Consider the following 11,692-nt stretch of genomic DNA (forward strand, 5'->3'; position numbering starts at 1 on the left):
CTTAAGGTAGTCAGGTAAATCATTGATGTAGATAAGAAAGAGTATTGGTCCTAGTACAGTGCCCTGAGGAACGCCTGATGTTACTGGAATTTTTTCAGATGTGGTGTTTTCGAGAAGGACTGTTTGAGTTCTGTTAGATAAAAATGATTTGATCCAGTGTATTGCTTGATCAGAGATGCCATAGTGTTTTAATTTGAAAAGTAAGCGTTTGTGTGGCACTTTGTCAAATGCTTTGGCAAAATCCATGATAACTAAGTCAGTTTGTATATTTCTATCGTTGTTTTGAGCTAGTTGGTGTATAAGAGATATTACTTGAGATTCACAAGATCTTTTTGCTCTAAATCCGTGTTGTAGTTCATATAGGATGTTATTTGCTTCAAGATGTTTCATCATATTGCTAGCTAGTATATGTTCAAGTAATTTACATGAGATACAGGTAAGTGAGATTGGTCCATAATTACCAGGATGATGTTTGTCTCCTTTTTAAATACTGGTGTAACGTTTGCATGGTTCCAGTCTGATGGTACTTTGCCTGTCTCAAGAGATTTGTCAAATATGATTACAAGTATGTCTGAGGTTATTTCGATGTTTTCCTTCAGTATTTTGCCAGCGATAGTATCTGGTCCTGTAGCTTTATTGATGTTTATGTTTTTTATGAGTTTGTATACACCTTCCGGACTGATGTTAATTTGTTCCATTTTAGGGTGTGTACTAGCTTCTTTCGTTGGTATTTCTGTGTTAGTTTCTGATGTAAAAGCAGATTAAATTGTTGGTTAAGAATGTTGGCTTTATCAGAGGGGTTTGTATGGAGGGTGCCTTCGCTTCTTAAGGATGCAATGCCGGTGTTTTCTTTTCTTTGGCTTTTTATATAAGAGTACAGCTTTTTTGGTTGTTTGTTAAAGCAATGCTGATCTGGTTCTTTTATGTCGATGTCAAAGATCATATTTTCGATGTATGCCCAGTATGCTACTCTCATCTCTTTTTGGAGTTTGGTCTTTATCTCTTTGTATTTATTTTTGTATTTTGAGTCATGACTTTTCTTTTTATAGAGTTTGTTTTTCTTTCTTATGAGTCTTTTCAGGTCTCTATTTACCCATAGTAAATTTGATTTTTTTCCAATTACTTTAGTTGGTATATTTTTGTTGATGGTCTCTGTTGTTTTTGTTTTAAAGGTGGTCCATAGATCATCGATAGTCATATTTGTCTTGTTTGCTTTTAAATGATCATATATAAGGATAAGGTCTTTCTTTATGTTCTCCCAGTTTGCTTTTTTGTATATTAGTGCTTTATGTGGTTGTTGTTTTGGTGTTGGTATAGCAAAGTTGATTTCACAAAAGACAATATCATGGTCGCTTCCTCCTATTGGTGGGAGGGTCTCAACTCTGTTGATAAATGATGGGTTTGTCATGCACATTAGATCTAAAGTTCTGTCCTTTCTGGTGTTTTTGTCAATTACTTGTGCTAGGTTATTATCATCCAGAATATTAAGCAGTTGTTGGTGTAGTGCTGGATCAGGTTTGTTTGGTAATACCAAGTGTTTTTCCCAGTTTATGTGGCCTAGATTAAAGTCACCACTCAGCCAGATGTTTGCATTTGTTTTCTTGCATGCAGTATTAAGAGAGATACCCATGTTTTCTAATGATTCCCCTTTATCTGAAGGTGGTCTATAGTAGGCACCTAAGTAGAGCGTTTTACTATTTGGTGATGTTATTTTTGCCCAAATTATTTCACAATCTGTGTCAAATTCATTTACTAGTGATGATACGCATTTATTTGATACTGATCAAGTCTTTGTTTCCAGTCAGTGTAAATTTGTTGATTAAGAGTATATCGGCCACAGACGTCATCAAATACAAACAAAGTTTTCCTCCCATGTTTAAACCATTTTCCAATATCTTCTGGTTTACTACATGGAATTACAGTATAGCCATGTTTCTTCATTATTAGGGCAATGTGTTTAGAAAGAAAAGTTTTTCCAGTGCCAGAATTTCCAACCAGTGTAACTGAACTTTGTGTCAAAACTTTTTGCATTACATGTTTCTCTGCTTCAGTGCTTACAAACTGTTGATCATCCTTTTTCCACAGTTCCAAGCGTTTTTCGAACTGCTCTGTAAAAAATGAAATTCAATAAATTAACTATATATTTTAAGTTCAAATTTCAAGATGTAATACCACAAAAATGAAGTATGTGACATCAAGTTTCATCATGTTCATGTATCTCGGGTGTTTTGAAGCACCATGTTTTTTTTTATTCAGTGTTCCAATAAATAATTTTTAAAACTTAAGATGATGTTTTTTTTTCTTTTAGGCTAGGAAATGTGGTTTGAAATTTTCACTGATGAGCTAATTTAAGGTTAAATGGTAAAATTGCTTTACTTAAATAAAAGGCACATACATGTACTGTTAAATGCCAGTTAAACAAAGACTAATAGGAGAATATCAATGGTGGTATTACCCCTTGAGAAAAATACTCTCTCCTGACAAGTATGTTATTATTTATTATCATTGTTGTGACATTTTTCATGTTTAGTAGTAATTTTTATCAGAAATTCTATATGTTCACACTGCATATACTATGTTTGTTTATAGTTTTCTTCATAAAATTAATAAGTGCCTAGTTTATTATTCCAAAGCACTTATTTTTTGCGTGTTTTCAAGTCGGTGTCGCAGATTTCTTAAATGACCATAAACATGATAAATGAACTGTAACATGCAAATAATTTAGATTCTACCTTTTAGTCAAAATACAAGCAGTATAAAAGGAGTCGATAAATACAAACTAGAAAACTTACACCGCCTGCACATTTTTATAGATGGACAGACAAAGTGAAAAGTATAAAGTTATTGTATCCTTGATACGAGCCCTTATCAATCAAAACATATGTATTTTCCAGTTATATGTACTAAAGATGCCTTATTGTAGGATTAAGTAATGTTCCAATGTTCTACATCAATAAACTTACCAAGTATATGTTTAGGAATAACTTCATCGTGATCCATCAGAATATCTAAAAATATAAAAACAACAAATTATGAACATGGTACTCTCAGATTTGAACTTGTTGTCTGTTGTGTTTTGTATTTATCTGTTGAGTTAATAAAAATACGAAGATAAGCCCTTTTAACTGATTTTTATTGTTTGTTCCTTTGCTTATGTTACATCACTGTCCCAAGTTAAGGGAGGGTTTGACACCGATACACATGTTTAACCTTGCCACATTATGTATGTTCATGCCCCAAGTCAGGAGCCTGTTATTCAGTGATTGTCATTTTTTGATCATAGTGATGTGTATCATATTCTATACATAAATCAGGCTGTTGGTTGTCTTGTTAGAACTCTTTTACATTTGTCATTTCAAGGCCTTCTGTAGCTGACTATGCAGTATGGGCTTTGCTCATTGTTGAAGGCCGTGCGGTGACCTATAGTTGTTAATTTCTGTGTCATTTGGTCTCTTGTGAAGAGTTGCCTCATAGGCAATCACACCACATCTTCTTTTTATAAGTAAAAGTTTCAAAGTCAATAGACCATGACTGAAGGGCAGGGCCAAATAATCTCATTGCAATGAGCTATGCCAATGCTCATACAACTGCATACCAAATACCATTGACCTTCCACTAGTGGTTCCCCATACACTGACCTAATCACAAACTAATACATGTAAACTTAGCAAAAGTTTCAAAGTCAATAGAACATGACAATTTCTATGGCAACAAGATGTGCTAATGATAATACAACTGTATAGTACCAAATAGAATTGACCTAACACTAGTGGTTCACTATAAACTAGACCTAATCAAAAACTAATACATTGTTGACAACGCCATCCCGTCGCCGAAAACAGCATACCTTTGTCTCTCTTTTTGACTCCACCAAGGCGAGACATAAACTGATTATTTAAGTGTTTTTTTTTCCAAGGACCATAATAACTCTGAACAAAATTCGAACTTGGTTCTGTAACTTGTCGTGATAAAACTATATACCAATTATCAAATCAATATCTTCAAGCACTATGAACAAAGGGTGGTAAACTGATTTGACTGACGGACAGACAGATAGACAGACAGACAGAGAAAGACAGATAGACACAGACAGACAGACAGACTGACAGATGGAGTGCAAACTTAAGTCCCTTCGACTTCGTCAGTAGTGGACTAAATGAAGTTTTAGATTATCACACTAAGGGTAAAACTGCTATAAGACAATTAACATCAATATGAAAAAATATACATCTTTCAGTCTTGCGTGAAGTTCGGGGAACTATATTATATGGTTACCTTTTTCCTTGTGTCTGTCTTTAAGTTTCTTCATTCCTGAAAAAAGACAAACTGTCCAGATGTTTTATAGTCTAAATATTTCTATAACTGAAACCCAACATTGTACAACATAATTTTGTCATAAAGGTAAAGAAAAAACAATATTTATATCGCCAGTCATTTTTTTATCAATAATTTTACAAACTTGTAGATTTAACAATTTGAACACAACTGACGAAAATGTTAAAAGAATTAATAAATTACTATTAACATGGTTAAGGTAGATGGGGTGTCTAAATATTGGCTGATATATAATTTTCTTAATCTTTTGTAAGACTTTTTTGTCAATGAACTTTCAAAATTTAGTATAAAAACTGGAAGTTTGGGACCATATTTTTTTGTTAAAATACATTGAAATTTACAAAATCACAGTTATTTTATAAGTGTTATAATTCTTTTTAATTTTAAAGTCAATGAGGTGATTGCTTTTCAAAATACCTTCGAAATATCAAATAAAATAAGGGGTCACATATTGCAGGCCTTATTTTACTTGGAAAAAAAAACAATTGAATCTGTGAGCTACTGCTCCCTAATGATACCCCCGGCTCGCTTCAAGTATAAGGTAAACAGGAAGTTATTGAGTGATGAATCTGAAAACACATCACATGGTATAGCTGACTCATATAAACCTTGAAACCAAATTTCAGAAATCCTTGTAATGTAGTTCCTTAAAAAGATGCGAAGACAAATATTGATGGGACGGACTGACAGATGGACGGATGGAAGGAAGGATGGATAGACAGGCAGAGGTAAAACAGTATACCCCCACTTTATTTTAAAGTGGGGGTAAATAAAGTGGGGGTATAAAACATAACTTTCAAATTAAATATAATTATTTGTCCTTGATTTTAAATGGACTTTCCAGAAAATTTTAAATACAAGAGCCCGCTGAAATGACTCACCTTCTTTACTAACCATTGATTTTATGTTGCTAGTGCTAAATATAAAGCTCAACTACAACTATCACATACACTTAATAAGATCCAAAAACATGAGGTCAAGGTCAGATAAACCAAACTGGAAATACATGTAAACCTTGCAATCATTACATACACCAAGTATGCTTTAAATATAGTTGACCTATCGCACATAGTATCTAAGAAACTGACATGTACATCGTAAAATATGTTCCAACACCAAATATACATGATATAGTTGACCTATTGTATACAGTGTTAGAAAAACAGACAAAGACACAAAAACTTAACTTTAACCACTGAACCATGAAAATTAGGTCAAGGTCAGATGACACCTGCCAGTTGGACATGTACACCTTACAATCATTCCATACACCAAATATAGTAGACCTATTGCATACAGTTTAAGAAAAACAGACCAAAACACAAAAACCTAACTACATGTATAACCACTGAACCATGAAAATAAGGTCAATGTCTGATGACACCTGCCAGTTGGACATGTACACCTTACAATCATTCCAGACATCAAATATAGTAGACATATATTGCTTATAGTATATGAGAAATGGACTTGACCACGAAAACTTAACCTTGTTCACTGATCCATTCAATGAGGTCGAGGTCAAGTGAAAACTGTCTGACGGTCATGAGGCTTAGAGTTATACTATTACTCATATTAAGAGAGAAATTAAGAATACTAAAATTCTTAACTTTTTTTCCAGTAGTCACTGAACCATGAAAATGAGATCAAGGACAATGGACAATGGAGCTAAGGCATATGACAGACGGAAACTTCGTAACATAAGGCATCTATATACAAAGTAGGAAGGATCCAGGTCTTCTACTTTCTGAAATATTAAGCTTTTAAGAAGTAAGCTTACGCCGCTGCCGCCGGATCACTATCCTATGTCAAGCTTTCTGCAACAGAAGTCGCAGGCTCAACAATAATTAACAACCAGTTTTTTAATAGTTCCTCTCTCTCTTTTCTGATTTAGCAAGATTTTTGTTTCCAACACTAGATCATTCCTCTTACAGTTAAACATATATTGATGAAAACGTATCTTTTTTCGTTGAATTGTATACTTTTTTTTTCGCATATTAAGCGTCCGATTAATATAATGGGAGGGGGCACTGACTGCCTGAGAGGGGGGCCCACTCCAGTCATGCTTCAGTGATTACCTAAATAATCAACCAAATTTTTCTCACAAAAGGCTGGTCCCCTCCCCCCTTAAATTCCGCCTCTGAATAGATACACTCAATATGCTCTGATGTATAAGAAAATGGGTAGATTTTTATAATAATTTAAGAACTATGTGAAATTTAGAATATATTGGAATCATCTAAGTACATCAGGTACAATATTAATTTCAGAATCTGCTATAATTACCTATTTGACAAAATTGCATTTCTTGATCTGAAAATTCTGTGTTCTCCATTTCTGAAGCAACATCCTGGTATTTTCCGTGTCTTACAGCTTCAAGAAGGTGTGTGTATGCATCTCCACCTTTGCGAATCAATTTGTTGTATAAAAGTCTATTACTTTCCTGTTGAGTGAGTGAAGAATTACAAATTTTCTCTTTTTCCTCAGTACTTATAATTTCAGATTGATACAGGTGGTCAGCTATGTCTGTTTTGGATTCAACACCATGGACAAACATCATGTAATTCTTTTGTAGTTTAACTTTGGGTTTATTTAAAACTGAAATATAAGAAAGGTATGAATGAAATATTCTCTCCCTTTTTCACACACATAATTTTTTTTTCCAACTGTGATTCAGGCTGTTTTGTTAAACATGTTAAAGTTACTACATTAAATATCAATTGTAGGAGTATTTTTTTGTGTTTGAAATATTGGTTTTATTCCAATACACAGAACAAAAAAAATGTACCAAGAGTGAATAATATATATGTAATAAATAGAATTACATTATGTATATATATCAAATTACACATGTCATGCATGTCATGCATGTTAGACAATGAATGAACAAAACAGTATTTTTAAGATTAAAAGGCGGAAGATAGCAAGGGGATATTCAATATGCATAAGGCTGAAAGTCTGACAATGCCATGGAGAACTGGACGCTCTTAAGAGTCTGTGTCACTAACTGGAGCTATGCAAAACATGAAAATGACCTTTCTCCAACATTGTAGACTACAATTTAATATACATGTACTATCGATTCCAAAATTGAAATAAATGTCAAGAACTTAAAAGTTAGTAAAAAATTGTCTTTTATAAGCATGATAAGGGGTCAGCCAATGGTTTCTGTCATATTGGCATTCTTATATATACATTTTGTACCAATCTTTTTTTAGGATAACAGTTTCTATATATCTCTTATACTAAGTAGTTTTCAAGATGAGAGGCAAATACTCTAAAATTCTAAATAAATTTGTCTTTAAAGGGCAAAAACTCCTATAAGTAGTTATCTAATAGCTACGGTAATGTATGATTTTTTTGTTGACCTTCAATATCTGATCATTTTTGCTGTTCACAGTATCTACTTTTCGTTTTTTTCAAGATTATGGACAAAAAATGGTGAATAAGTCAACAATCTTCATTTAAGGGCAATAGTTCTAATAAGGAGTCAACCAATGTTTTCAGACATATAATGCTTTTGTATAGGCATTGTATTGTTGATAATATTTGTTGTTAACAAATTCTACTTATCTAATTATCTGTAAGAGTTTTCCAGATAAAAGGCAAAAATTCACAAATAAGTCAAAAATGAAATTTGAAGGGCAATAACTCCTATAAGGAGTCACTAGTCTTGATGGTTTGAATTTCATTGGGTTTTTTTTGTAGATCTTATATATGTAATTATTTTTGCTGTTTGCAATTTCTACCTATCTATTATAGTCATGATAATTTTCCAAATAGTAGGCAGACATTTGATAATAAGATTAAAAATTTGTAAGGGTTCTGCGGAACCCAGTGTCTCGCCTACTTTTGCTGTTAATCACACACTCAACAAAAATGATGAAAGAAATCAATAAAAATGTCCTTGATACTATCTTTTGATTGTTAGAAGCTTCTGTCCAAGTTTGGTTAAAATCAAGGATAGTTTAAGGATCTTAAAAATGTTTAAAAAACTTTAACTGCAGACTTAATGTAATGTTAATTGGAAGAAAAACTAAGTCCATTTATAATTAATTACGGGAAAACTGGGACTATTTTTTTTTTTTACAAAATTTACTTCTTGATACTAACTTATGATTAGAAACATGCTTCTGTCCAAGTTTGGTACAAATCCAGGATAGTTTAAGAAATTTTAAAAACTTTAAACAAATTGAGGCTATATAGACGTTATAAGAAGGACCTTCAACCTGAACACTATGTTACTAACGCAATGCCACGCCACTTACGAAGTAATTTATGTAAACTTAGATGTGGAACTTTACCTCTGTCTGTCGAGACGGGTCGTTATACGAAACCACCAATACCGTTAGGAGAAAGAATTTGTCCATTTTGTAATAATGCTGTAGAAGATGAAATACACTTTTTGATTAATTGTGACATTTACAGTGACTTAAGGTTTAATTTGTTTCACAGAGCTATGGTCATGGATAATTCTTTTTGTACAAAGTCAGATTTTAATCAATTTGTATTTTTAATTCAAAATGCTGAATTACAATACGAGTTATCTATCTTGGTGCATAATATGATAAGAAGACGTCGCGCTCTGAAAAGTAATCTACAGTCTTAATAGTATATTTTCGTAAAAGTCAAAGTTATATTTAATTTATTTATTTTTTAATTCATGATTGTATTATTTCTGTAAAAGTCAAAGTAACAGTTATTTTTTAATTATTTTTTTTTTTTTTAATTCATTTCAATCATATTCTTTTATTGACTATTTTACTGAGAGGGTTTTGATAAAACAAGAATACTTCGTTTTATTCTTCGCAATCTGTTTGTATAACCTCTTTAAAATATATTCTTTTATCACATATCATTTATTTATTTTTTACGTCATATTTATTTTTGTCATATCTATTTTTAAAAGATATGTTTTTTGGGGTTTTTTTTGGGTTTTTTTTTTAACTACCTATGTTAATATATTTTTTTTTATGATGTGTAATATCCGGATAATTTTAAACATTTTTAACATTTTATTATGTTTTTATTTTGTATTTGTTAAATAGATATATATTTGTATATATAGTGTCTCATAAGCCTTTCTAGGCTGGGTATTTGTCTTATTTTATTATTGTGCAATGTATAATATATAAACTGTATAAACAATCTGTAGACAAGTATGTGACACTTTAATAAAATAAATTATTATTCTTAATGTCATGTTAATTGGAAGAAAAAATAAAGTGTCACATACTTCTTAAATTATTATAAAAATCTACCCATTTTCTTATACATCAGAGCATATTGAGTGTATCTATTCAGAGGCGGAATTTAAGGGGGGAGGGGACCAGCCTTTTGTGAGAAAAATTTGGTTGATTATTTAGGTAATCACTGAAGCATGACTGGAGTGGGCCCCCCTCTCAGGCAGTCAGTGCCCCCTCCCATTATATTAATCGGACGCTTAATATGCGAAAAAAAAAGTATACAATTCAACGAAAAAAGATACGTTTTCATCAATATATGTTTAACTGTAAGAGGAATGATCTAGTGTTGGAAACAAAAATCTTGCTAAATCAGAAAAGAGAGAGAGGAACTATTAAAAAACTGGTTGTTAATTATTGTTGAGCCTGCGACTTCTGTTGCAGAAAGCTTGACATAGGATAGTGATCCGGCGGCAGCGGCGTAAGCTTACTTCTTAAAAGCTTAATATTTCAGAAAGTAGAAGACCTGAATCCTTCCTACTTTGTATATAGATGCCTTATGTTACGAAGTTTCCGTCTGTCATATGCCTTAGCTCCATTGTCCATTGTCCTTGATCTCATTTTCATGGTTCAGTGACTACTGGAAAAAAAGTTAAGAATTTTAGTATTCTTAATTTCTCTCTTAATATGAGTAATAGTATAACTCTAAGCCTCATGACCGTCAGACAGTTTTCACTTGACCTCGACCTCATTGAATGGATCCATTTCTCATATACTATAAGCAATATAGGTCTACTATATTTGACGTCTGGAATGATTGTAAGGTGTACATGTCCAACTGGCAGGTGTCATCAGACATTGACCTTATTTTCATGGTTCAGTGGTTATACATGTAGTTAGGTTTTTGTGTTTTGGTCTGTTTTTCTTAAACTGTATGCAATAGGTCTACTATATTTGGTGTATGGAATCATTGTAAGGTGTACATGTCCAACTGGCAGGTGTCATCTGACCTTGACCTAATTTTCATGGTTCAGTGGTTAAAGTTAAGTTTTTGTGTCTTTGTCTGTTTTTCTAACACTGTATACAATAGGTCAACTATATCATGTATATTTGGTGTTGGAACATATTTTACGATGTACATGTCAGTTTCTTAGATACTATGTGCGATAGGTCAACTATATTTAAAGCATACTTGGTGTATGTAATGATTGCAAGGTTTACATGTATTTCCAGTTTGGTTTATCTGACCTTGACCTCATGTTTTTGGATCTTATTAAGTGTATGTGATAGTTGTAGTTGAGCTTTATATTTAGCACTAGCAACATAAAATCAATGGTTAGTAAAGAAGGTGAGTCATTTCAGCGGGCTCTTGTATTTAAAATTTTCTGGAAAGTCCATTTAAAATCAAGGACAAATAATAATATTTAATTTGAAAGTTATGTTTTATACCCCCACTTTATTTACCCCCACTTTAAAATAAAGTGGGGGTATACTGTTTTACCTCTGCCTGTCTATCCATCCTTCCTTCCATCCGTCCATCTGTCAGTCCGTCCCATCAATATTTGTCTTCGCATCTTTCTAAGGAACTACATTACAAGGATTTCTGAAATTTGGTTTCAAGGTTTATATGAGTCAGCTATACCATGTGATGTGTTTTCAGATTCATCACTCAATAACTTCCTGTTTACCTTATACTTTAAGCGAGCCGGGGGTATCATTAGGGAGCAGTAGCTCACAGATTCAATTGTTTTTTTGCCCAAGTAAAATAAGGCCTGCAATATGTGACCCCTTATTTTATTTGATATTTCGAAGGTATTTTGAAAAGCAATCACCTCATTGACTTTAAAATTAAAAAGAATTATTACACTTATAAAATAACTGTGATTTCGTAAATTTCAATGTATTTTAACAAAAAAATATGGTCCCAAACTTCCAGTTTTTATACTAAATTTTGAAAGTTCATTGACAAAAAACTCTTACAGAAGATTAAGAAAAATATATCAGCCAATATTTAGACACCCCATCTACCTTAACCATGTCAACTGCTAATAGTCATGATAGTAATTTATTAATTCTTTTAACATTTTCGTCAGTTGTGTTCAATTTGTTAAATCTACAAGTTTGTAAAATTATTGATAAAAAAATGACTGGCGATATAAATATTGTTTTTTCTT

At 32.3% G+C, this 11,692-nt stretch overlaps 1 protein-coding gene across 1 annotated transcript; it reads right to left on the bottom strand.

The window, feature by feature from the left end:
* Positions 1 to 1,752: 1,752 nt before the first annotated feature.
* Positions 1,753 to 3,884, bottom strand: LOC134727786 (uncharacterized). The gene is made up of 3 exons (XM_063592174.1): positions 3,848 to 3,884; positions 2,964 to 3,008; positions 1,753 to 2,108 (listed from the first exon to the last, which is right to left on the bottom strand). The coding sequence occupies exons 1-3, from the start codon at positions 3,882 to 3,884 to the stop codon at positions 1,753 to 1,755; spliced, it is 438 nt and encodes a 145-aa protein (XP_063448244.1).
* Between the last annotated feature and the right edge of the window lie 7,808 nt (positions 3,885 to 11,692).

Source organism: Mytilus trossulus, chromosome 8 (genome assembly GCF_036588685.1).
Source record: "Mytilus trossulus isolate FHL-02 chromosome 8, PNRI_Mtr1.1.1.hap1, whole genome shotgun sequence".
Lineage (NCBI taxonomy): Eukaryota > Metazoa > Mollusca > Bivalvia > Mytilida > Mytilidae > Mytilus > Mytilus trossulus.

Coding starts and splice junctions, on each gene's coding strand:
- LOC134727786 (XM_063592174.1), bottom strand. CDS start 3,884: ATGTCTCGCCTTGGTGGAGTCAAAAAGAGAGACAAAG. Junction 3,009..3,847: donor AGTCAAAAAGAGAGACAAAG/GTATGCTGTTTT, acceptor TTATATTTTTAG/ATATTCTGATGGATCACGAT. Junction 2,109..2,963: donor TATTCCTAAACATATACTTG/GTAAGTTTATTG, acceptor CATTTTTTACAG/AGCAGTTCGAAAAACGCTTG.